Consider the following 27,747-nt stretch of genomic DNA (forward strand, 5'->3'; position numbering starts at 1 on the left):
TTTAACCTATCAAACTGGCAAGATTTGAAGCAAATCCATGTTAGTAAACACAAGGTAAAAGCTTACATGGAATTAAAAAAAAAAAAAAAAAAAACCTTAAGTGTCCATACTCTTTAACCCAATAATTTCACTTCTAGGAATGTTTCCTCAAGAAATATTATCTGTCAAAGATGTTGTGCAAGGATATAATTGGTAGCATCAGTTGGGAACAACTTCAGTGTCAACAATAGGGGGCAGTTTTAGAAATTATGGCACATATCAACATGTTGGAATATTATGCAGCTGTTAAAATCTCTGCTTTTAAATAATGGAAAAAGTATGATAGACTAAAATAGGGGCATTTGTTGACTCTAAGTGGTAGGAACAGATGTGACTAACTTTTCTGGATTTTCCAAGTTGCCATTAATTGGTCCTCTTTATAATAGGGAAGAGGTTTTTTACAAAAAGGGGGACAAAAGGAAATTGCACATGGCTAAGTGTCCTGAATAATTCTACTATGGGTGAGGAGGTTAGAAATCTGGGAGTAATATGTTCAAAGCCTAAACCAAGAGTTCTGTAAAAACTCTTGGGAGTTGCTTTTTTCCCCCACAAACGAGAAGCTGCTTCTCCAGCAGCTGCCTTGGCAGCTCTGCATTGGCTGCCTAGAAGGGTGTGGGAGGAAAAATGCACAAATGCACTTATGAATGGAATGTGTGTTTTGCAAGAGGCCAAGTTGGCAGCTTTGGCTTCCAAAAGGTGGGAGCATCAGCTGAAAGAACAGAGTGTGCAGACTTGAGGCCTCAGAGACCTTATGGTCTAGGCCCAACTCTGCCGAGTTCTGGAGTTGGGGGCCCACTGGGAAACCTCCCATCCAGGAGAAGGAAATGATCTTGGCTTTTCCTAGGAGCAAAGGCAGTGCTCTTGGCACATGGAGCCTAATCTGTTCTGTGATCCCACACTTGGAAAATGTTTCTCAGTAACATGTCATTTATTGAAGACTTAATGTGGGTTTTCCCTAATTTAATCCTCATAACAACCTTATTATGTTAGGTACTAATGTCCCCATTTAAAGGTGAGGTAACTGAGGCTCAGAGAGGGAAAGTCATATATAGCCCACTATTCTGTCATTTTCCACAAGCTGGATCTTTGAATTTTCACAATAATCCTTAAAAAGATATGGCCTCATTTTATAAGCTGTGGAACTCTACTCAGATGAGATTAAGTGGCTTGCCCAGAAGCAGAGGTCTGTCCATATCCAAAGGCAGACACTTAATTTGTCTCAGGACTGGAGTCTCAAAAAGTAAACAGCAGTTAAGCTCCTATAGCTTTGGAGCTCAGCTGGAGGTGGAGAAAGAATCCAGAAGCATTGTCAACTTCAAGATGGTCTCAGGGCCTCACAGTACACCTGGAGAGTTTTCCTCTTTACAAGGGAGCTTTAAGTGTTGTGTCTCCATCCTAAATCAAAGCTCTTAAGTTCTGGCTCCTGGTTCCCAACTTTTACAGAGGGCCAGCTCTTAACAGAAGTTAAAGGATTAAACACTGCCTTATATGCCCAACCTTGAGAGGTAATTTAAATATTGTTGTTGTAAAATATATGGTGATTTAAAACCAAACAGAAAAGCAATTGGTAAAACCTAATCTTCCAATCTCACTAGTAAGAGAAAAACACTGTTCACATTTGGCATACAGTCTTCCAGGTTTTGTTCCAAACTTAGGCATGTCTTGGTGTACCTTTTTCTACAAACTACACACACTATTCAGTAACCCTCTATATTTCCTACAACATATATTGGGAATACATAATCACATCTTCACAAAAATCCCATAAGGTAGGTATGTACCATTACTGTCCCAAACACAGAAATGTTATTCAAGTTCATACAATATGTAGGAAAGCTAGGATTCAGAGTCAGTCTGTATCCAGAGGTCCACTTCCACTTAATAGCTACCAAGAATTCCACTGTGCTCACTCTGTGATATCTGCTCCGTAGGTGTTTATGTAAAACTATCCTATTATGATAGGATATTCCTACAGAAGTGGAATTGCTGGGTCCCCATCTATGAAACAATTTATAAGGGTTTTGGTGTGATACATACTGTATACTGGATTAGTTCATCTTTTCTAGAGGGCAGCTAAGTATCTCTGTTTTGGAGTTGTGTGTGCCTGTACCCATGTCCTTTCCAACACAGAATGTTAATATTTTAGGAGGTGATAAAAAAGAGCAGTAGCTTTTACTGAAATCGAAGCTTCCAGTTCTAAGGGGAAGATCTGGTGTGATGGGGCCACCTATTGGTGAAGGGTGACACTGCAGTCTCACTGAAGGGAAGGAAGCATTCCTAAAAATGGAATTGGAAGGGTGTTTCCAGTGTTGGTAAAAAGCTAATTAGTCTTCCTCTCCTGTGTTGCGGGGGGAGGGTCTGCCAGATTTTCAGTTCAGTCTCTTTTTCCCTTCAGTTTTTTAACAGCTGTCAATGAGAAAAGTGTGCCTTAGAGAAATTTGCTTCATAGATAGTATAACTTTGACAACCTGCATTAAGGGCTGAATTTTCTCCATACTGAAGTCTCTTTTCCTGGTTTCCTTACCTATATATTACCATTTAATAGGAGTGCTACCTACGATGAGCATGTACTACAATTTCCACTGACACAAAGTAAAGTACAAACTGGTTTCCTTCCCTCACCCCATCTTAAGATCAGGAATGCTTGAATTGTAGGCATTTATTGAAAATTTGTACATGCCATATAAACGTTAGGACTAAACTTCTTAGGTAGTACACCATTTCCACAAAAGCTTGTCTGCTGGACAGAGAGGCTGCAGCCTGACCACATTCTCTGCCACTGTCCACAAAGGATGATAAATGGCACATGGAAAATGATGGTCAGACTCACGAACATATTTTTGGGGTGGTGCTTTCCTCTTCATCTTTTATTCCCATCAGTCCTAGGCCAGAGAATGATCCATGAGTGCTGCAACAAATGAGTGAAGATAGGTTTATAATCCACAGGGTTGAAAAAATGGTTACAGACTCATAGGTAAGAGGTGGTAAGTTATTTTGGATATATGTATGGGGCAGAGGACAAGCAGGGAGACAGTTTATGGAAAGCTGCCTACTGAAAATGATTCAACAGAAAGACTACTGACCAGTCCCAGAGGCCTAGAATCAATTCAGCTCTGCCATTTAACAGATGTGAGGCACATCTCAACCAAAGGTGAATAACCTCAAACTGAGGCTATTGCCTTCAACTATAAAACCATTAAATACTTAAATTAGGATCTCACAACGCTTTTGTGAGGACTTTAGACAATGATTGATAAAATACATCATTTCCTCATATATCATACAGATCATTCACCATGTACCAAGCATTATTTTAAGCACTTTATACGCATTCTCATTTAATCCTCAAAAGAGCTGCTGTACCTAACGTAGGTACTGATGCAGGTACAATTGTTATGTCTACTTTTCAGAAAGAACCAGGCTCATAGACCTAAAACTCGCTCAACAAGTTGAGTGACAAAATAATGCATATTGTAAAACACTTGGTACAGTTTAGAAATTTAGGAGTCAACATTTTAGTTCCCTGCCACCTTGTAGTGAATATTCAAAGAATTGGATTGGAGGGCTGAGGAGCTATCCAAGGCAAATCAGGTGGAAATGAGCAAAAACAAACACAGAATCTGTCACTACCTGATGTCTGAACTTATGCTAATAAGCACTAGCCTTTTGGGCATGGAAGACTGGAGCTTTGAGTGCTGGAGAGTGGCTCTGGAGTCAGACCATCAGGGTTCAAGTCGTGAACTGTACTTATTAGCTAGTTGTGCGGCCTTCAGCAAATTGCTTAACCTGAACCATTTTCTCCACTTGTTAAATGAGCACTCAACAACCTCAACTGAAAACACATTTAGCACAGTGCTAAGCATTTAGCACAGTGTCTGACATTAAGGGTTTGATGAATTATGGCAAATATTGCAATATTTAAAATCTTCATTTTAGCATCTACTGGAAATACAAGGATTAAGAGTTGAGTCAGGCTCCATGCATGAGGAAGCCTATATTCTCTGCTACTCCTTCTTCCTGTGCTTTTAACCCTTTCCCAGGGCATTGGGATCATGGAGACAGTTGCCAAAACAAGGCCCAGAGAACTTAGTCACACAGCAAGCTTATAGTTTAAGGAAATGCATGCTCAACATGGCTATAGAAATCAAGATGTAACTTTAAATTTTTTTTTTTTATTTTAGTTAGGCTCCACGTGTGGGGGTTGAACTCCTGATCCTAGATCAAGAGTCACATGCTGTACGGAATGGACTAAGCCAGCCAGGCACTCCCTTAACATGTAACTTTTAAAAGAAAGAAGTAACATTAGGTTTCCTTACTGTAGGCTTTTTGCTATTTCCAGAGTTTTTTCCTGACTTGTTAGATGTGTCTTAGGACCTTTTGCCTTAGAACCTAAGCCTTTTTGCTCCCTGACCGCAATGATCCCTTCCTCAAGCTCTCATCCACTGTAGAATAATATCCTGGCCACTTCTGGAAGGAGAAAGCTTTGGCCTATTCTTAGCTTAGTTTACATACACAATGGAGAATCTAAGCATTCTACCTAGAACAGAAGACCCTTACTCTACCCCCACCTCCACATACTGGCTCTGACAAACTATCTCAGGGCAAGTCAGTCTGTTCTTCAGAGTCTCTGCTCTTAACCAAAAAGATTTTTTGGCAACTTACGGTCACCTTGTGCTGTTAACCTCCACAAAAGCCTGTTTAAAGTATATCAAAGATTTTTTTTTTTTTTTTTTAAATGTAAAGACTTAATGGCAGCTTCTGTTCCTCTCAAGCAATTCTCTCAAGCTGCCCAAAAGGTAGCCCATCTCACTAGTGGCCCTGAGATGCATGTTACAAGAATTTTATGACAGGAAATTAATTTCTGATCCCATGTTTTAATGCCTGAGGCATTCATGTTCTGCCATCTGGGACCTTGGGGCTGGAAAAGAATCCTAGAATGTCAAAATTTTAAGGAAATTTTTCAGAAGTAAATACAATCTAGTGATTTGCAAACTGCTCAAAAGAGCTACAGCCCCCCTTGCCCCCTCCCCCAATATATATGCTCATCCATCTACCCACTCACTCATTCTAGAACTGCCTATCTTTATGCATTAGGATTTAACAGCAATTTTTCTTTTAATGAAAAGGTTTTATAGTTGGAAGGTTTGAAAAACACTGATCTACTCCAAATCTCTCATTTTACCAAAGGGAAATTGAGACCCACAGTGGGAAAGTGGCTTGACCACCTGTCAGGAGATACATGAGTGGCTTGACCACCTATCAGGAGAGCTGGGACTGGACCCAGAGTTCTGGTCCATTATTCCTCAGGCTTAGAATCAGCAAAACAGGCTCTCTTTGGCAAAGAGGGAGATGGTAGAGAAGGCAGGAACACCTGAAATGTGAGAAAGATCCTATCTGGTCTAGGCCTTTCCCTAGAATTTTTTGACTTTTTACTCAAGTGGGGTTAGGTAGATGCCTCCTGTCCTATAGAGGCTGCAGGCCCTAAGACCTCTGGCTTTAAACTGGGATGAGCTATCTCCTTGTGGGACTAAAAACAGTAATTGTAGGACATATACATGTAAAATGGATAAAGAGAACATCAACAAAAGGCCAACGGCTGAAGTCCAGGAGCCAGAATCATTAAGGGACAACCCTTCAGTCCTTACCTCTTGGTTCCTGGCAATAGGATGAGGCAGAGAGTGCCCGGGCTCAGGCTGTGGTAGAGCTTTCCTATCTTCCGGCCCCAGCGCCAGGCTGCTATCTTTGGGTGGTCCACCTTCAGAACCTACAATAAAAGTCATGTATTAACACTCAGCCAGAGTACCCTATGCTCACCTGTGGAGAGGCTGCAACTTTTCAGGGTTTGAACTGTGGGGTCCCAGGAAAGGCTCTACGGAAATCCTCTATCTGAAGCTAAAGCCCATACTTAAGGGTTCTTTGTCCATCCCTGCATCCCTAGTCCACAGGTCAGTTTAGTAGGAGTATTCTGTGTGGGTCTTCCAGGGCCCTGACTTTGGGGAACCACATCACTAACGAGAGGCCCAGACTAAGGAGTCTGGCTCCTGTCATGGAGTATCTTTGTGACCTGGGAAAGTCACTCACCAGCTCTGGCCTCTATTTCTTAAGTGTGGAAGATTAGACTAGGATAGAGTTCCCCAAACTTCAGCCATTCACCTTCTATCTTCACCCTTCTGCTTGTGTATCCGTCTAATATTTTTCTTTAACAGTGAGTCAGTTTGTTCCCTCACCTCATTGAAATAATTTATCTAGAAGTCACAGGTTCAGTGTGATTGCCGTATATACTTTAGTGTTAGAAAAACAAGATCTTAATATATAAGTGGGGGGATAAAAAGTCCATCTATGACCACTAAAAATCATCTTGTATATGTAACTACACTTTGAGAAAAGCCTTGAATTACTAAAGACGTGCCCAGCTCTTTAACCTCCTCCTATGTTAGCAGGCCCTCAAAGTCCCTTGGAGAGCCATCTGGAGGATTAAAAGCCTGATTTTAGCAGGTATGGAGGAGGCAAAAGTGTAAGACATTTTGAAGAAAAATGTGTTTAGGTCTGGAGGAAGCTGGAGAATGAAATAAAACTAGTGCCAGGGAAGGAAAAAAAAAAAAAGCTCAAAGGCTTTAAGTGTCACTTGAGCTGGACTCCTAACTTCCATAAACCTCAGAAGGCCAATCAATGCCTAGAGACAGTGAACCAAGACCGCTACCTTCCCCTCTGACCCCAGGATTCACTCACTCACTCACCTGTAAGGCCTGCTGCTCTGAAGGGGGAGGTATGACACGAACCCCTGGGGTTCTTCTTGATTCAGGAGGTATGCCCCTGAGCCAAGCATGGAGATGCCTGGGGGTTAAGGCATGCCTGCCTTTCAGCTTCCAGTCCTTGCCTTTGAGAATGTTGAGAGCCCTCTGGGCACTGCCAAAAGTTTTGAATTCTGAAAGCAAGAATACCCCCTTCTGTCATTAAGGGCCTTTATAAAGCCTGGTCCCCATGGTACCCATCCAGGTTGGAGCTTGCCAGGGCCAGGAGAGGGCAGAATCAGCTGCTGACCTGGTCCAGTCCCCTAGGAGGGCTTATTTGGTGAACATTTACCTTTTCTGACCTCACATTATCACCATCCCTAATCTCATTACCCCAAGATTACATTGCGTAGTTTAGACTTACTCAGGAAACAGTATTTTTTTTGCTTTCCACTTTTAAGATCTTTAGGCAAGATCACAGCTTCCAGGCCAAGGAAAATGTTGGACTGCTGCAGTAGGTGTTCTTTAAAGGTTTGGTTCACTCCAGACAGGTATATAGTACCTCGGTTCTCAGAATCTTGTTCTAGCTCCTTCACAAGAGTACTAGAGTCAAGAGTGAGCTCTGTCACAGGCCTCTGCACCTAACCAAGGAAGATGTTATTAGTGGTAGCAAGTCACTACTTCAACTTCGAGGCCTATTATATACTAGCAAGTAACTTAATTCTGCAGTTTCCTTATCTATATAAAGAGGTTAATGATAAATGCTGCAGAGGACTATGGTAGAGACTTCTGTATTAGATAAATAATACATAAATGAAAATATTTTTGTGTAAATCTACTCTCCTCCCTTTCCTCCTCCCCCAAACACCCTGCAATGGAAATGAATTCCCTGATTTCTACCCCAATGAAATGATTTGCATAAGAAACTTAAAGACACCATTTGATCTCTTTAAATGTTAAAGGAAAGGGCAGCTATGGAAAAACATCCAGAATAAACCTTTTGAGGTCTAAGGAGTGATAAAGAGTACAAGGAAGATCCCACTGTAGCCAGGCTGATTATGACAAGAACAAAAGCTGTCATGTTTTACGGTCACTGCTAGAAGAATGCTGGGCTTGGCTGAAGGCTTTCCGTAACACAAAATCTTGGGTTTGTTGGGCCTCTTGAGGGCATTTCTCAAGGTGGTGTTATACACTAGGGTACTGTAAATACAGGTCATGCTAGGTCAGGGCTGATTGAAGGGTGCTGCTTTTTGCTTTCTCTGACCCCTACCTTGATGCAGGTACTTTCTACCAGAATGCCATCCAAGGATTCTATGGCCAGCTGGGCAGCTTCCAGAACTTCATACTGAATACACAGATGTGGCTGCAGAAAAAACAAGATTTTATCTTTGCTTTCTAGGCTCAAACTATTAAAGAAGGGACTGGGAAAGGGCCCTAAACTACTGGCCAGAGCCATCAGAATAAATGTTCTCTTTGCTGTGCTGGGCTAGACAGTGATCGCAGATCACCTTTAGGTAAAATCACCAAGGTTCGTTAAGTGATTTCTCAGACAATAAGTAACCTTTATTAGTCATTTAAAATTGAAGCCTTCTCTTCCTGGGTGGTATCAGCAAAGCACTAATAAATCTTTAGTACCCAACTTGCTTTTCATATTATGTATTATGAACCACTAAACTCTTCATTGCAAGTCACAGAGACTAATTTTGTCTTGTTAGCTTAATTTCACACAGGCACCTTTCATATAAGCTTGGGGAGGTTAAGTGCTTCCACTGGATAGGCTGCATCTTCAAATTGACTGCTTTTCTGCTTAATGATTGAGGTATAGCATCATCATGGAGATTAAAGTGCTCCCAGAGAAAAGCTTCATGATACTAATTTGGCAAAAGAAAATAAAACAATTGGACTTTATCAGAATTAAGAAGTACATCAAAGGACACTATCAACAATGTCAGAAAGCAACCCTAAGAATGGGAGAAAATATTTGCAAATCACATATCTAGTGTAGACTTCATATCTAGGGGCGCCCGGGTAGCTCCCTCAGTTTGGCATCCAACTCTTGATTTGGGCTCAGATCATGATTCCAGGGTCATGGGATCGATCCCTGCATCCTCTGTACTGAGCATGGAGCTTGCTTAAGATTCTCTCTGTCCCTTTGCCCACCCTGCTTGCAATTGTTCTCTCTCTCTCAAAAAAAAAAAGCATATCTAAAATACATAAACTGATAAAACTCAATAATAAAATATCAACCCAATTAAAAATGGGCAAAAGGACTTGAATAGATAATAGATATTTCTCCAAAGAAGACATATAAAAGAGAGATAGAAATGCAAAAGGGAGACAGAAAAAATAAGTGTCAGCTGGAATATGGAGAAACTGGAACCCTTGGCACTCGGAATGTAAAATGGTGGAGCCACCAGGGAAACCAGCATGGCAGTTCCTCAAAAAATTATACATAGAATTGTCAATTTTGGGTATATACCCACAAGAATTAAAAACAGATTTAAATAGATATTTGTACATCCATGTTCACAGAAACATTATTCAGAGTAGCCAAAAAAAGGAAACCATCCAGATGTCCATCAACAGATGAATGGATTAACAAAATGTAGTACATCCATACAATGGAATATTATTTAGCTTTGGAAGGAATGAGATTCTGAAACATGCTACATGGATGAACCTTGAAGACATCATGCTAAGTGAAATAAGCCAGAAACAAAAGGACAAGTACTGTATGAGTACACTTATGTGATGTATAACAGACTAGTCAAATTCATAAAAACAGCACAATAGTGGTTACCATGTCTGGGGGAGAAGGACTGGAATTCTTGTTTTTGTTTTTGTTTTTTTAATTTTTTTTTTAACGTTTATTTATTTTTGAGACAGAGAGAGACAGAGCATGAACGGGGGAGGGTCAGAGAGAGGGAGACACAGAATATGAAACAGGCTCCAGGCTCCGAGCTGTCAGCACAGAGCCCGACGCGGGGCTTGAACTCACGGACCGTGAGATCATGACCTGAGCCGAAGTCGGCCGCTTAACCGACTGAGCCACCAAGGCGCCCCTGGAATTCTTGTTTAATGGGCACAGAGTTTCAGTTCAGAGTGATGATGAAGTTCTAGATGCATTCCAAAACCCCCAGTAGATGCCTAAAACCAGAAATAGTACTGAACCCCTGTATATACTATGTCTTTTTCTACACATAAATATCTGTGATACAGTTTAACTTACAAAAGCACAGTAAAACATTAAAACAATAATAATAAAATATAACAATATACTGTAATAATGTTATGTGAATGTGGTCTCTGTCTCAAAATACTCTACTGTATTTATCCTTCTTATGATGTGAGACAATAAAATGCCTACTGGTTAAGATGAAGTGAGGTGAATAACTTCCACAGGCATTGTGAGGTAGTGTTAGGTTACTACTGATATTCTGACGATACATATGTCAGGAAGAAGATCAAGTACTTCTGGACTGTGGATAAGGAGGTACTACTGTACTTAGTAACACAGAACTGTACATTTCAAAACAACTAAAAAGGCAAATTTTATGTAGATTTTACCAAAAAGAAACAAAAATCAAGACTTCTAGCAAGAAATTACAGTCCCTTGACATATCCTTTTTATCCCTTAGGTTCATCTTTCCGGGGGATATTTCTATTTATATTTTTAGGTATAGGAAAGACATTAATAAAAGATTAGGAAAAAGCACATTTTAAATATCTAGGATTCTGTACTTAGATCACTTTGTAAGATAGATTTTTTTTTATTAAAAAAATTTTTTTTAATGTTTTATTTTTGAGAGACACAGAACGTGAGTGGGAGAGGGGTAGAGACAGAGGGAGACACAGAATCTGAAGCAGGCTCCAGGCTCTGAGCTGTCAGCACAGACCCCGATGTGGGGCTTGAACTCACGGACCACAAGATCGTGACCTGCGCTGAAGTCATGCTTAACCGACTAAGCCACCCAGGTGCCCCATGGAAGATGGTAGATTTCTTGATTCTCAAAACAAAACAAAAAAATCAGAGGGTTGGCAATACTAGGTACACATCCTTGTGGGTCAAGAACTGCTTCATCAGACAGAGCATGACTCATACTCCAGTTGGTGACAATCAAGCTCACATCAGTAACATTTGTTACCTGAATGGCCCCAGTAGACATCTGAATTTCCAACACTAATCCAAAGGTGAAAATCTAAGTTTTCCTGTTTCATTACCTGATGGGTTTCAAGAACAAGAGACATTGACCGGACTGGACCAAAGCTCTTAAAAAGCCTCTTCACAGCCCTGAGGTTGCAATTTTTGCTAAATGGCCCAGCATAAACAGTTGACATCTCTGTCCACTTGCTCCTCATCTATAAGAAAAACAATACAGCAAGGAGGTGAATGTGGTAAGAGAATTAAATCAAATCTAAAAAAATCGTGAGTCAAAACATGGGATAACTCTGATTCAAGAAATTTCTCAACACAAACACTTGCGAAATGCACAAAGATTTGTATACAAGGATTTCATGACCACACTATTTGGAATAGCAAAAATTTATAAAGCACAAATGATGAAAATAACAGGTATACAAATGGAATACTATACAGCCGTTAAAAACAAAGATTGTGTACTGACATGAAAAGATGTACATGATACACTTAAATGAAAAAGTAAAGTTGCATGATAGTATACATAGTCTGACTCCCATTTTTATAAAAATGTGTTTTCTAAAATATTAATACAAAGAAAATGGAGAAATATAGAGCAAACATAATAAAGTATGCATTATTTTCCTTTATGCAGAGAGATTATAACTCATTAAGTAAATCATCTAGCACAACTCATTTACTTACCCTCTTGTTCATCTCCTCAGTGAGTTTGTATGAAAAAGGTTCAAAAGAGAACTGGACGATGCTGAAGGGAAACCGAGGGATTTCCACTCTGGCCTGCTCAAGAACCTGCAGAGAACAGCAAAGCCTGGATGAGGCAGGAACCTAGTGGCTTCTAGAAGTGAGCCACAATATGAACAAGGTTGCCTTTTTTACCCATATTAAAAAGCAATATGGGGCTGACTTTAAGGTCTAGAAGAAAATGGTGACACCATACAACTTTCTAGAAAACAGTAAAGAGAATGATTAACATCACACAGGATTCATGCCTTTAGGATTACTAAGAAAAAGAGACTACTATAACCAAATTATCTCTAAGAAATAAGTTAAATTCCAACAGAGCTCCCACCATTTCATACTGTTAAAGCCTGTGAGTAAAGACAGCAAGGAGAGGAGGCTTAAAAGACTGGAAAGAAGTCAAGAGGCATGGAAGACTTAGATGAAGTACAAACAAAATCACCCCCAAAAAGAAAAAGCACAACTGAAAGCCAAAATAATGAACACATGTCACGAATTTGATATTTCACAACACTTGACTAAAGGGAAGAAGCTTGGCAGCCTCAGAGAAATGCTTTTGGGGAAGATAAGATCTATAGAGAAGAGGTAATACCTCCTTAGAGACACTGCAGTGAAGGGAAAGAAGGAAATAAGGGAGGAAATTAAGGATCCTGGCAGAAAGATAATAAGACTAATGCCACCCTCTCCCAAGAGTATTATAAACTCCTTATTCTTTCCAGCACAGTATCATCCTCAAAATAAGCACTTAAAAAAAAAAAAAAAAAAAAGAGAGTGTGGCATCAGCAAAGTGCAATACAAGGAAGCTTCAGGCCCTTACTCTCCCACAAACACCAAGTTAGCAATATAGGCCAGAATACTTTTGTGTATTCTGTGAGAAACCAGTTGAGAAGCCACAGCATTTAGACCAACATAAAATCAAGAAAGGATTCTATGGAAAGGAGTAAGAAAATTTGTGGTGTTTTGCATGCTCATTCATACCCCTCCCCCCATCCAACCTAGCACAGTACAACTCAGAGGAAACCTCCCCACACTGGGAGATTCAACATTCTGGCTTGTCTTGAGGCTGCCTCAGGGACTAGTTTCTGTCTCACTTGACTCAAAGCACTGATGGTACTGGCAGCATTGTTTAGAAATTCCTGAAAAGGAGTGATGTCAGTAAGGTCATAAAGTAGGAAGCTTCAGGCCCTCATTCTTCCACAAAGACACCAAGTTAACAATAACAAAGAGACCAGAATACCTTTGCAAGAACTCTAGAAACCAGTTGAGAAGCAACAGCACCAAGACCAACAAAAAACCCCAGGGGTTTCAGCAAAAGGGAAAGGAAAATATGCAGTTTTATGTGCCTACCTATGTTCCTCCCCATCCTAGGAAGGATCCACTGGAGATCCTCCCACTGGATGGAAATAAGAGTGCACTCTGCATCCAATTTTATGGCTAGTCTAGGGTCGCTGAGGGACTAGTTTCTGTCTCACCTGACGTAGAGAACTAACAGGACTAGGACTGGCAGCCTTGTTTGGAAGCCAGTGAAAGCAAATGCAATCAACATAGCACATTAGAGCCACAGTTTCATAGGCAGATGCCAAAGGGGGTAAGAGGTTATGAGAATTGAGAAGAAACAGACAAGCTCCTTAGGGAATCTGAGATAACTAAAAGTACCCACGTAAGCTCCGAGAAGACACATCCTCAAATTGGTTTCAGAGGTCCTGGAACCTGTACTAGGCTATTTACCGAAAGTCATCTGCTCCATTATGCCAAGCCATATGATGGCAGAGATAGTTGGTTCTTTTCCAAATGGTTAGATCTCAACAAAGAAGATCACAAGGCATACAAAAAATAGGGGGAAATGGCTCAAATGAACAAAATAAAATTCTAGAAACTAAACCTAAAGAAACACAGAATGAACTAAAAGAGAACAACACAGACAACTAATGGAAATGAGCAAAATGATGCATGAACAGTATGAGAATATCAACAAACAGCAGCCATAGGGGCGCCTGGGTGGCTCAGTCGGTTAAGCGTCCGACTTCGGCTCAGGTCACGATCTCACACTCCGTGAGTTCGAGCCCCGCGTCAGGCTCTGGGCCGATGGCTCAGAGCCTGGAGCCTGCTTCCGATTCTGTGTCTCCCTCTCTTTCTGCCCCTCCCCCGTTCATGCTCTGTCTTTCTCTGTCTCAAAAATAAATAAACGTTAAAAAAAAAAAAAAAAAAAAGAGCAGCCATAAAAAGTGAATGAAATTCTGGAGCTGGAAAACACAGTAAGTGAATTGAAAAATTCACTAAAGGAGTACAACATCAGTCTTGATTAGGCAGAAGAATGAATTAACAAATGTAAAGACAGATCATTTGAAATCATCAAGTCAGAGTAAAAAAAAAAGAAACAAACAGATCCTAAGATGGGACAATATCCAGAAGACCAATGTACATACAATGGAGTCCTGGAAGAAGAGAGAAAGGGACAGAGAGCTTATTTGAAGTAACAATGGCTGAAAACTTCCCAAATCTGAAAAAAAGAAATGGACCTTGAAATTCAAGAAGCTCAAAGAACTCCAACCAGGATAAATCTAATAAATCTAAAGAAACCCACACAAAGACATATTACAATCAAACTGTCAAAAGTAAAAATCAAAGACAGAATCTTGAGAACATCAAGAGAAAAGCAACTCCTTGCATAGGAGGGAACTTCCTTAAGTTTATCAGTGGATTTTTCAGCAGAAATCTTGCAGGCCAGCAGAGTGGTGTGATATATTCAAAGTGCTAAAGAAAAAAAAAAATCAAGAATACTGCAGCCAGCAGGACTCTGCTTCAAAAATGGAGGGAAAAAAAAAAAAAAAAAGCTGACAGAATTCATTACAACTAGCTCTGATCTGCAGGAAAGGCTAAAGGGAGTCCTTCATGATGGAAGAACGTTAGACAGCAATAAGACGCCACATGAAAACAAAGTTTCCAGTAAAGGCAAACACGTGGTCAAATACAGTGACCTCTATTTAAGGTAATCTTGGTGTATCAATTCACTTTTAATTCTTATTCAAAATTTAAGTGACAAAAACATAAAAAAATAACTATTCCTATGTTAATGAATATGTAATCTATATAGATGTGATTGACTAATTATTAAATGCATTCACTTAATCATTTTGAAACTCTTATTGGTAACTCTTCCTGTTTTTTTATTTTAATTTTTTAATTTGAATATAGCTGACATACAATGTTACATTAATTTCAGGTGTACAACATAAGTGATTCAACATCTCTATACATTATGCTACACTCACTACATTTATCACTGTACAATGCTAATATCATTGGCTATATTCCCTATGCTACATCTTTTACATAAAGGTGCAATTTATAACATCGATAACATAAAATGGGGAGAGTGGAGCTTATAAAAGTAGAGTTTTTGTATGCAACTGAAATTAAGCTTTAAGATGTTTTAGGTAGTTGTAATAACTATAAACAAAATATTTATAGAATATACACAAAAGGAAATGATAAAGATATCAAAATATGTCACTACAAAAAAAAATCACAAAGGAAACAAAGGAAGACAGTAGAGAGGAAAAGAGGGACATGGCACTGGCATAAAGACAGACATCTAGAACAATGGAACAGAATAGAATTCAGAAGTAAAACCTTGAGTATATGGTCAAATGATCTTTGACAAAAGTATATAGTCTAACAAAATGGTACTGGGAAAACTGGATATCCATATGCTAAGGAGGGAAGTTGGAACCTTGCCTTACACCATCTATAAAAATTAACTTAAAATGGATTAAACACCCAAAGTAAGGTCCAGAACTATAAAACTCCTAGAAGAAAACATAGAGGAAAGTTTCATAATAATGGATTTGTCAATGATTTCCTGGGTATAACATCAAAAGCACAGGCCACAAAAGCAAAAATAGACAAATGGGACTACTTAGTTCCTTAAAACACACAATCAGCAGAGTGAAAAGGCAACCTATGGAATGAGAAAATGTTTGCGAATCATGTATCTGATGGGGAAGTAAACATATTGGAGATATATATATATATATATATATATGTATACACATACACACACATATGTATATATGTATATGTACATATGTATATATGTATATGTATACATATATATGTATATACATACATACACACATGCGCGCGCACACGTAGGGGCACCTGGGTGGTTCAGTTGGTTGAGCGTCCGACTTCAGCTCAGGTCATGATCTTACAGCTTGTGAGTTCGAGCCCCACATCAGGCTCTGTGCTGACAACTCACAGCCTGGAGCCTGCTTCAGATTGTCTCTACCGCTCATGCTCTCTCTCTCTCAAATATAAATAAACATTAAAAAAAAATCCTAAAATGTTAACAACAAAAAAAAACAATTAAAAACTGGGACTTCAAGGGGCACCTGGATGGCTCAGTTGGTTAGGTGTCCTACTTCAGCTCAGGTCATGATCTTGCGCGGTCTGTGAGGTTGAGCCCCGCATCAGGCCCTGTGTGGACAGCTTGGAGCATGGAGCCTGCTTCAGATTCTGTGTCTCCTTCTCTCTCTGCTACTCCCCCACTCATGCTCTATCTTTCTCCATCTCCCAAAAATAAATAAATGTTAAAAAAAAATTTTTTTTAAATGGGACTTCAATAGACATTTCTTAGAAGATTATATACAAGTGACAAAAGAAAAAATGTTCAACATCACTAATTATAAGATACAATGAGCTATAACTTCATACCCATTAGGATGGCTACTAATAAAAAAAGTAAAAGTGTTGGCAGAGCTGTGGAAAAGTTGGAACTCTTATGAACTCTGTTGGCAGGAGTGTAAAATGCCGCAACCACTATGGTGAGTGAACACTATAGGAGTTTCTCAAAAAATTAAAATCCCTTTAAAAAATAACTATTTAGGGGCACCTGGGTGGCTTAGTCGGTTAAGTGTCCAACTTCAGCTCAGGTCATGATCTCATGGCTTGTTGAGTTTGAGCCCTGCATCGGGCTCTGTGCTGACAGGTCAGCGCCTAGAGCTTGCTTCAGATTCTGTGTCTCTCTCTCTGCCCCTTCCTTGCTTGTACTCTCTCTCAAAAATAAACAAACATTAAACATAAATAAAAATAACTATTTAAAGTAAAATAATAACATGTAGAAGTAAAATGAATGATGACAACAACAGCATCATGCCAGGAGGGGAAAATGCAAATATACAATTATAAGGTTCTTGTATGTTGAGTAGTAGAAGATCACTTAAGGTAAATTGTGACAAGTTAAAGATATACTATAAATCCTAAAGCAACCACTAAAATAACACAACAGAGAGTCATAGTTAATACACTGCCAAAAGAGATAAAATGATCATAAAAAATACCACATTAACTCAAAGGAAAAAGAAGAAATAGGAAAAAAAAAAAGAGATGGGACAAATAGAAAACACAGCAAGATAAGAGATTTAAACCTAACAATATCAATAGTCATATTAAATGCAAATAACCCTACTACACCACTTAAACAGAAACAATTACTGGATTGAACAAAAAAGCAAAGCCTAATTGATTATTACAAGAAACCCCCTTTATTGTTTTATTTTTTTTAAACATAGATTTCTTAACTTATTTATTTACTTATTTACTTATTTTTTAGAGAGAGAGGTTCTTAAGCTGGCTCCATGCTCAGCTGGGATTGATGCAGGGCTCGATCCCATGACCCTGGGATCATGATCTGAGCCAAAATCTAGAGTCAGATACTGAACCAGCCACCCAGGGACCCCAAAAAACCCACTTTAAATATAAAGATACAAATAGACTAATGCAAAATAAAAAATATGTACCATGACAACAGTAATCAAAAGGAAGCAGGAGGGGCTATATTAATATTAGACAAAGTATAAGTCAGAATAGAAAATGCTTCTGGGGATAAAGGCCTATTTGTAATGATAAAGGGGCCAATTCATCAGGAAGACATAATGCATAATGTTTATGGGTCTAATAGCAAAGCTTCATTATACACAAAGCAAAAATTAATGAGACTCCAAGAGTATACATACAAATCCACAGTTATAGTTGGGAGATTCCACCTCTCAATAAATTTAAAAGGATTCAAGTAATTGAAAGTACATTCTTGGATGACAGATAATTTAAGAAGTCAGTAATAGATCTCAGGAAGATACCTAATTATTAAATGGAAACTAAACAGTTGCAAATCAATGACCTCACCTAACACTGTTCTGGCTGCATTAGCCAAAGCATTTAGAAAAAAAAAATTAGGGACATGAGAATTGGAAAAGGAGAAATAAAACTATGGTACATAAACACACTGGAGTATGGTGTAGCTATAATAAAGAATAAAGAAGATCCTCAACAAATTGATATGATTTCTAGGATATATTGTTAAGAAGAAAGAGCCAACTGCAAAAGAGCTTATACAGTATGTTAACTTCTGTGTAATAAAGAGAAATATTTGCTTTTCTTTACAAAAAAAAGGGGGGGGGAGTGAAGTATAAATGAGAAAATAACAAAGTTATTTACTTACATGAGGTAGTGGGAAGGATTAGGTAACAGAGATATGTAAGGGAATTCTACTTCTCTGAGTATATACTTTTTGGTAGTTTTGCCTTGGGAGGCACATTAATGTTCTACAGATCCCAAAAATAAATCAATAAAGATTCAAGAGGGAAAAAAGCCTAAAACTGAAAGCAAAATGAAACAATTGAACCAAACTATATTTTAAATACAGCTAACCTGTAGGTGAGAAAAACCAAGTAACTTATAAATGAAAAATATTCCAACTGAACACCCAATATTCAGTTGTAAATGGGGTGAAGGATAAGGAAGAGACTGAACTTCAAATTCTTAACTAATTCTACAGTGATTTGGGTGCAACAATTCTACAACTATTTTGGACATAGTTTAGGTTTGAGCAATGAGTAAATGTTGATGTTGTTGGGAGCCAATGTTCCCACACTGGATAAAGGGAGATTAAAATATAGAATGAGGAAAATCAAGGAACACCCCTATATGAAAAGGCTGAAATTAAAGGTATTCATATAGACACATGATTTCTAAAATATGTGTATGTGTATACATATATATGTGTGTGTGTATATGTATATACATATATATACATATATATATATATATACACTTATATTTACATGTGTGTGTGTGCACACACATGTATGTATATCTATATGCATTTATTTCCTGTTGTCTGCTTTAAGGGTCTAGAAACAAAGACACCCCAGTAGCAATATGCATACCCAATGCCCAGATCTTGGTTTCTAATATCATGATGAAACTAAGTATCTTGTAACAAAAAGTGCTAAAAAAAAAAAAATTATGGGTGCATGTCACAAGGACAAAGAAGCCACTTTGAAGGGGCTACCATTAGCTAAATCTGGGAAGTCTGAAAACCAAAACAATGTAGTAAAATCATAAATTATAATTTATAATTAAACAGGAATCTATGAGTCCTGAACTAAACTGGAATCTGTGAGTCCACACTGAATGAATAAATAAATAAATAAATAAGGTAAAGGGAGGACTCTTGCTTATGGAATGCTGAGTAACAACTAGTAAGTATGAAGGAAATGCTAGAGTTGGAAACCACTGTACAACAGGTTAAGAATCATCAGTTTTTCAAAAAAGTATCTCCTCATATTACTTATTAGAAGTAAGGGACAAAATTAGTAAATCTACAGTGGAGATAGCAGACAACATCTTGCTAAGGTCATCAAAATAAACAGCACAAAAGAAACGACAGATGGGCAACATGTGCCTCTGATATGATACCCTGGAAAGTAAACATGACTTATAAGTAGTCTGGCAAAGAATGCATAACCTGTGTCTAATCATGGGGAAACACCACACAAACTCATAATTGAGGAACATTCTGGGTGAGGTGGTATGCAACACGTATTACTTAAAAACCACCACTGTCATGAAAAAAGAAAGGTTGAGGGATGTATTCAGATTAAGGGAAACTAAAAAGATAGGACAACTAAATGCAGTATGTGGCCCTGGAAGGGAAAAGAAATGCTAAAAGGCATTATTGGGTCAGCTAAAAACAGTGAAATACAGATTAAAATAGAGAAAGGTACTGTGTTAATATTAAATTTACTGAAGTTTATTATGGTTATGTAAGAGAATATTTCTGTTTTCAGGAAATATACATTGAAGTATAGAGGGGGGAAGGGCCATGATATACACAACTTACACTCAAATAGTTTCAAAATTAAAATGTCATATAGAAAGAGGTAGAAAGAAATAGCAAGAGAGGATAAGCATGCCAGCATATACACACACAGAGCAAATGGGACAAAGTGCTAACAGAAGATGAATCCAGTTAGAAGGTATAGACCAACATTCACGTAAATCTTCTCTAAGTTTACAAAACTCTTTCCAAATAAAATTGAAAAAAAATATATATATAGGTCTTCTGAACAAGATGATTTAAATTCATGTTGTGATATATCCCTTCTACTTTACACATACAGCAATAATAGAAAAAAATATAAGAGACAACCCAAAAAATACAGTCAGGTTAAAAACTAAGATAAACATCTCTATAAACCAGAAAAAGACCAGAAATACAAAGTGGTGTACAATGCCGAAGGTGGGCTCGGCAAGCAGACACTGTCAGCTGACAGTCCTGCTCCTGTGGGGCAACCGGAACACAACCTTCAAAGAGAAAGGAGGTCACTCACCTCTTTATTTGTAAGGCACTTAATAGTTTGACAGTTTCTGGAAGAAGAAAGTTCACTAGTTTCTGCTTCCCGGGTCAAGAAAAGGAGTTTCTGACCCATTAAGTCCAAGCATTCCAAAACACTGTAAAGAAGTTGAAGAGATCAAATTAAGAACCACCATTTTCCCTAACCTCAGTTATTTCTCTATACTTGTACTGTCAAATAAGGGAGCCACTAGCAACATGTGACTATTTTACTTAAAATTAATTAGTATTAAATAAATTTACAATTCAGTTCCTCAATTGCATTAATCACATGTACTGTACTGTGTGGACCTTACTGGACAGCAGAGATATACAACAATTCCATCACTGTAGAAATCATATTGGACAGTAGTGCTCTATATTTAAGGGAAGGAAGGATAAACAAAAATTCTCAATGTTTAGGTTATACTCTAAGGATCTGATACATTTATTATGGTGTGGTGACAAACTCCTTCTGAACCTGTTTTTCGTTTTCCTCTAACCTGGGCAATACCTCAAGGCTATCGGTGATTGTTGAAATTGAAATACCCACAAGTCTATCATCTCCCCTAATGCTACTTAGTTCATTTCAATATCTTTTTTTTTTTTTTTTTTTTTTTTTTGTGAGACAGTTATTTTAATAGCAGTCACGAGATTTAGAAAATAATAATAATAGATGCTATTTAGGGTAGAAGGTGGTATTTTTCCCTCCATGGTTTTTGTGATGGAAGAATTTCTGTTACTCATACTATTGGTAAACATTTTTCAATAGACTTAAACAAAAAACTCCAAGTTTTGTATGTCAGAAACCATATACTCTTTGTTCTTGTTTAGATCTGAAAAATATTACCTTGTGTTTGACTGCTGAACTACTTCTGCTGTATTTCTTGGCCCTTGGCCTGCTGCTAGCAATTCTTGGTGACTAGCTAGTGCCTCCAGATTTAGTTCTGCAATCTTTAAGAAAATAAAGTAGTAAAAACCATCTAATTTCCTGCAAAGCATTTGAGGTTTAAAAAAACAAAACAGCAAAAAAAAAAAAAACAAAAAAAAAAAACCAAAACATCCAAGAAAAACCCATTCAAGTGGTGTTCTTTGCTTCTGCAGACAGTGGCTTTGTCATTGCCACAGACCCAGGCTGGCTTCAATAGTTACCAGATTGTTTCTGGCTGCTTAGCCAAGAATGGCAATCTGTTACCAGCTGTTGGTGTTGTTATATGAATACAGAAAAGGGCCAAGTAGGGCTAAGTAAAAAGGGATGGCAATTTTGACTCATCACTGACCCCATGGAGTCAGTCATTTAAAATTTCCTTCTTTATGAACATGCAACTTTTGTAAATGATAAAAGAATGGCTTTTACAGCAACATCAAAAAAGACCTTTTATTGGTTTAATACAAAATCAGTTTATTATTCTTCCATAAAGAGGGGAGACCACTTGGGAGTTGTGATGTAGAGAGTGAGATACAAACTATTATTTATATGTCCAATAAGATATTTTAGAATGTCTTTCTACCACCGTGACACAAAATACTATTCTGGATGTTCATGGCTCTAAATGGACTACAATTTATTTCATAGTGCAGTCATGATAGAACATATGCAATGGGACAATCTAATAGGTTAGAATGTATTGTAATAAGGCCTGTCAGAAACTGTGTCTTCTTCAATGTCTCCCTTATGTGCTATTCTAACTTAGCACCCACTGAATTGCTACTGAAAAAATGGTAAGCTCCTCTCACCCCAAAGGAACAAAAGCCTATGTCGATTTTTTAATTATTACAATTATCAACATACAACGATCAACACCACATTATGGTGCTTAATATATTCAAGACACTATATTAACAGCTTTATAAAAGATATTTCATTTACCACCAACAACAAACTAGAGAAATGTGTTCCCATTTTACAGGTGTAGAAACTAAAGTTGTTCAAAGAAACTGACCCAATTGCAGGGCTTGAACTTACAACCCTGAGATCAAGACCTGAGCTGACATCAAGAGTCGGACACTTAACAGACTGAGCCACTGAGGTGCCCGTTAAGATTTTATTTTTATGTAATATCTACACTCAACATGGGGCTCAAACTCACAACCCTGAGATCAAGAGTCATGTGCTCTACTGAATGAGCCAGCCAGGGGCCTCTATCCTATATTTAAAAACAGATTAAGTCCAACTTCAGAGACCACATACTTATCTACTACATTATGCTAGTAATATAGGCCTTAATTCTGAATGCTCAGCTTGAATTACACTCCTATCTTTGTAAAGAAAGGTAACAACAGGGGATGGCAGTCTGTGACTATTTGTTCTAGTCCCATAATTTTAAGAAAAGTAAACACACAGGTCAAAGATACTAACCTTCCTTGGGCCATACTTAAGGAAATACCGAGCCAATTCAAGGGTTGTTCTAGCATCTTCTGTGGCATCATGACCAAACCTATCTGGACACTGTATATCCTTCCTGGAAAGTCAAGATAAAATTGACATACCTGGGACCATTTTTTAACGACAGGTTCTTTCAGCTACCTCAAATATTCTGGTTATATGTAAAATTTCAGCAATCTGATAATCAGATTTCATCATAACAATCAAGATTCCTTTATTCCTAAGTGCCATGAGAGTACCAGGAGTGAGAGGACTGACGATATACAACAATCAGAAATGGCTCTGTTTACAGCAAGCATATTATCTGGACATTAGGCTACCCAATAAAATCTCTGACCATGCCCCAGCCAACCCCTTGTCTCATTTTTTTGATGTAACCATTTTTTAAAGTTAACTTTCAGAAATGTTTTATTTGCATGCAAGTGTCTATATGTATTTATAGGTCCATACATCTTTTCTGATTCATTTTTAAAAACCTTTAAAAAGTATATATATTTGTGTCTATAGATACATCTAAATCTAATCTATATCATATTGATATCTGGGGATATACAGATCTTGTTCTGCATCTCCATTTTATCCTCAGTAATATCTTAAGAGTTTTTCTTACTAGCACATATATAGATTCATCACGTTCTCTTAACAATAATGAAGTATTCAATAATACAGATAAATGTAATTTATTTAACCAGTACTACAGAATATTTGCAGGGTTTTTGGCTATTTCAAACCATACTATAATGAACATCTTTGTACACATGTGCTTGTACATTTAATATAGGAACATTATGTTTTCAAATTCTGATTAACTTTTCTGCCCCTCCCTGTCCCGATCTATCCATTAAACCTCAGCTGTGAATGTAAACCCCTTTTTGTATTCCCATGATTTTTCCATTTGTTAGTCATACTTCTCTGGAATTAGCATCCCAGGATTCATAAGAAATGAAAAGAATAATGTCTACAGACTAAGAAGAAGAGCAGAGATCCTCAATTTTGCCATTTGCATTAAATAAGATAGTATATGTTAACTTATATGTGTCTTATCAGGACAATATTATAAGATGCAAACAACCTACCCCAAAATAGCTTTGGCTAAGAACTTTAGCTTAAATCTTCTGCCCTGCTCTCTGACATAAAGCAATGATGTATCAATAACATATGGATGTATCATCTGAGGAGGAAAGAGAATAGAATGAGTAGCATCCTATGCTAAAGTAAAAAACAACTGGGCTGGGGGACAGAAGAACCCAAGACTTTAGATTTGAGATGAGTGGAACAGGCATATAAACTGGAAAAACTAAGTTCTAAATCAGATACTCACTTTTAGCGCTCTGAGATCCAAGCCTAATGAATGGCCCACTAACACAGCATCAGGAGGAAGCAGGGCTTTTAACTGTCTCTGTACATCTTTGAGTTTGGTTGTCACTGGGTTAAGAATCTTTTTTGTAATTCCTGAAAAGCTTTCAATGAAAAAAGAGAAATGGACAGGTCAGGATATTAATAAGGTTTCCTCCTTGAAAAGTCATTTCAAAAAGAGGATTTTTAAAAATTAATATGTGCTAACTGTAAAAAGGCTGAAAATACAAATAAACAAAGAGGAAACTTAAAATGACCAATAATCTTACCACCCAGAGATCACTTTTTACATTTTAGTAAATATCCTTTCATACTTTTGATACATATATTCATGTATATATTTCATTTATAAAAATTCAATCATAATGCATATTACTTTATAACATGATTTTATCATTTACTATATATCATTAACAAGTTTTCACATCAATTAACCTATTTTAACACATCCTTTTAAATGGTCACAGAGTATTCCATTATATGGATTTCACATATTTTAATCAATCCTCTACTATCATATGTTCCCATATATTTGAAATACTGTGACAAACAAACTTATACATACATCTTTGCCACAAATGACTGATGATACTAATTATCATGCCTCCTAATAGGACAATCTTTATCACTATCATGGCCTCTCTGTGCCTAAGTAAGCATCAATTTACAGATGCAACTTCAATGGGCAAAAAAGAGTAATGCTTTACTAGCTTTTTTTGCCTAATCATGATAAAATGTATATTCTAAAATTGCATGATAATCCTTAAAAAGGCAGACAAAAATTTTTGAGCTTCAAATTTCTTAGTTTTGTATTGGTTTTCAAGGTCAAGGCAGCTTAAGCTCTAAAAGCCTTTGATAAATAATGATTTGCAGGTTTTTCACATGAGGTCTTATTAGACAGCAAAGTTCCAGCTGTTTGGCAGTTGCTAGATCATGATTACAACCGGAGACTCTAGACAAGGAAAATATTGTGCTTCCTTAAGGTCACAGGAAGATTAGAGAGCAAGAAGGGTTAAGAGCTATATACAGACATTGTGCAATTTCAGTATTAAAATTTACACCTGTGGTACCCCAGCTTTGTCTTTCATAATATAGATGTAGATAATACCTAACTAAACAGAAACTACAAACTATTCGTGTTTTCACATTCCACTCTAGTCTGCCAGTTCAAGGGAGAGCAGAAGGCAAGGTGAAAAATACCTGGTAAGGTAGTCCAGAACCTTGTTGTCAGGTTTAACAAGTTCATCCATAACACAGCAGCCTCCTTCAGCAACCAGTGAGATGCGTGTTAGCTCCCTCCCCTTGGATGTGAGGCACTGAAAGACCAGGCCAGAGTCAGACTGCTGAACGGTGGAAGCTCTTGCTTCCTCTCATTATTCAGACTACATCAACTGCTGTCGACTATAACCTACTGGGGACCCAACGACAATGGCACAGGCTTTTGCTAACTAGAGAATCCAGAATGAATGAAATTAAAGCTGGGCAGACTGCTGAACCTTTCATCTAAGGTAACCGATTCAGTTTAGTTGCTCTGAAAAGGATGTGCTCAAGGAAGATGGATGGAAATAATACATCAGCCATCATTTTACCATTTATTGAGTGTTTTACATTCCAGTATTAGCTGAGTACCACTAGTAATTTAAAAAAAAATTTCCTAACGTTTATGTATTTTTGAGAGAGACACAGAGTGCAACCGGGGGAGGGGCAGACAGAGAGGGAGACATAGAATCCGAAGCAGGCTCCAGGCTCTGAGCTGTCAGCACAAAGCCTGATGTGGGGCTCGAACCTACAAACCACGAGATCATGACTGAGCTGAAGACAGACACTCAACTGACTGAGCCACCCAGGGGCCCCTGGATAGCACTAGTAATTTTAATTAGCATGCTCTATTATCATCTCATGCAATACTAAGCATTCTATACATACCACCTCATAATAACCCAATGAGGTACCTCTGTTATTATCCCCACTTCAAAGAGAAGCTGAGACTGAGAGAGGTTAGGGATTTGTCCAAGCTGACAAAGCCATTAACAGGCAAGGCCAGCATATACACACCCTGATATGAGACTCTAAAATTTTAGCTCTTGGCCACTTTGTTCAGAAATGAGAGACTGTTACCTGAGTACTAAGTGAGAGAGGATGCCCTGTCTTTGAAAGGAGACTTACTAATTAGACAAAGTGAAACACAAAGGGAGCTTGAGACAAATCCTACTTCTGATCTTAAATGTGTAACACTAAGCCAAACCAGTGGTAGCTGAGGCAATCCTTAGGGGAACAAAATACTTGTTCAAAAGACAGAAGGAGTAAACTTCTGGTAATGTATAGAGATCTGGTTAAACATAACAACTAGTTAGAAAACTTAAGTGATATTTATTCTTCATCCTGGAGCATATATCTAAGTTTTCTAAAATGTGAGTAAAAGTGCCTACTTTCAATTATTTAAACTGAATACTGGAATGAAATGGACTGATTCACTGGTACATTAGACTCAAGAAATCATCTTCTACTCTAGTTTGTAACACTCCAGTTGAAACATCAAAAGTAGTACTTACCATTTCACAGTTAAGTCCAAAGAGAGGACTGTTGTCTGTTATAGAACCATGACATTTGGTAGGTACAAAGTTTTCACAGTCCGGAAAACCTAGAAGGAAAAGAAATAAAATATTTGCCTTTAAAACTAGAGATGGTAAACATCACTCAGATTCATTCACCCAGGGAAAACTGAAATACTGTATTTGCTGGGCACCTTCTCTATGTTAGACACTCGAAATATAAAAAGAGACAACGTCTGTCCTCTAGTCTTTCTCCATCCACTAATTTTTTTATATTCTGGGGAAATACAGGCTGCTGTTATAGGGGATACTAGGGCCTGGACTTCTTGGCAATTATCAAATAACAATTTTTCCTTCTTATGAGAACAGAGATTTTAACTAAAATTTGGCTAAATCCAAAGTCAATGGACATTTTCATGTTAGGCATTGAGGGAGGATAAACAAAGTATGCAATAATTGCATGTGGCATCTTTCTTTCCTAAATAAAGAAAAAGTAACAATAAGATTCCACCATACTAGAGATCTAAAAGGATTTTACTGTAGGCAGAGTGACATTCATCATGTGCACCCACGGACCGAACTCTACCCTTGAGACTTCTCTGAGATGCCTGCATTTTTCTGGAATCATAGAGTGAAAATTCTCTACAGAGGCCCAGAGCTATAGGCTTAAGGCACCCACTCCATCGTGTACCCTAACCAGGTGTCAATAACCAGGCATGTTCAGCTAAGAGGCCCCAAAGTGTTTGAACCAACAAAGATTCCTACCTTCAGACAGAGGCTAAAAAAATAAAAATACCTAGATCTTGTATGACAAGAAACAGAGGAGTCTGAGAGACTCTGACTAGTTTCTGTATCATGGTACCTTAAAATTTCCAACTAGTTACAATTAAAATAATTAAATATGATCTAGACCAGAAAAGAGAAGCATCCCCAAATTTGGGAGACTTTATACTTGCTGCCCAGATATTATCTATTTTATTAGTAGCAATAATAACAAAAAATAACTTCTTAAAAGCATCATGTGCCAGGCACCATGCTAAGCACTTTTCTGTACATTAACTCATTTAATCCCCATGGCAATCCATGATATGTGAACTATTAACTCCATT

The 27,747-nt window shown here is 37.9% G+C and overlaps 1 protein-coding gene across 4 annotated transcripts in view; it reads right to left on the reverse strand.

The window, feature by feature from the left end:
• Window positions 1-2,683: 2,683 nt before the first annotated feature.
• REXO5 (RNA exonuclease 5) overlaps window positions 2,684-27,747 on the reverse strand; it is a 37,819-nt gene continuing 12,755 nt past the window's right edge. For 3 of the 4 annotated variants that reach the window (XM_060648676.3, XM_078440096.2, XM_060648677.3), the window contains 14 exons: window positions 26,639-26,727; window positions 25,287-25,402; window positions 24,052-24,190; window positions 23,807-23,901; window positions 22,704-22,806; window positions 21,195-21,298; window positions 20,343-20,463; window positions 11,614-11,718; window positions 10,992-11,129; window positions 8,041-8,133; window positions 7,195-7,411; window positions 6,777-6,964; window positions 5,685-5,803; window positions 2,684-2,947 (listed from right to left, as the gene is read on the reverse strand). In XM_060648676.3, the coding sequence (XP_060504659.2) occupies window positions 2,866-2,947; window positions 5,685-5,803; window positions 6,777-6,964; window positions 7,195-7,411; window positions 8,041-8,133; window positions 10,992-11,129; window positions 11,614-11,718; window positions 20,343-20,463; window positions 21,195-21,298; window positions 22,704-22,806; window positions 23,807-23,901; window positions 24,052-24,190; window positions 25,287-25,402; window positions 26,639-26,727 (1,709 nt within the window). In that variant the 3' untranslated portion in view covers window positions 2,684-2,865. The remainder of the gene's footprint in view (window positions 2,948-5,684; window positions 5,804-6,776; window positions 6,965-7,194; window positions 7,412-8,040; window positions 8,134-10,991; window positions 11,130-11,613; window positions 11,719-20,342; window positions 20,464-21,194; window positions 21,299-22,703; window positions 22,807-23,806; window positions 23,902-24,051; window positions 24,191-25,286; window positions 25,403-26,638; window positions 26,728-27,747) is intronic. The other variant, XM_078440098.2, reaches the window with a different exon arrangement.

The sequence above is a fragment of the Panthera onca genome, chromosome E3 (assembly GCF_046562875.1).
Source record: "Panthera onca isolate mPanOnc1 chromosome E3, mPanOnc1 haplotype 2, whole genome shotgun sequence".
Lineage (NCBI taxonomy): Eukaryota > Metazoa > Chordata > Mammalia > Carnivora > Felidae > Panthera > Panthera onca.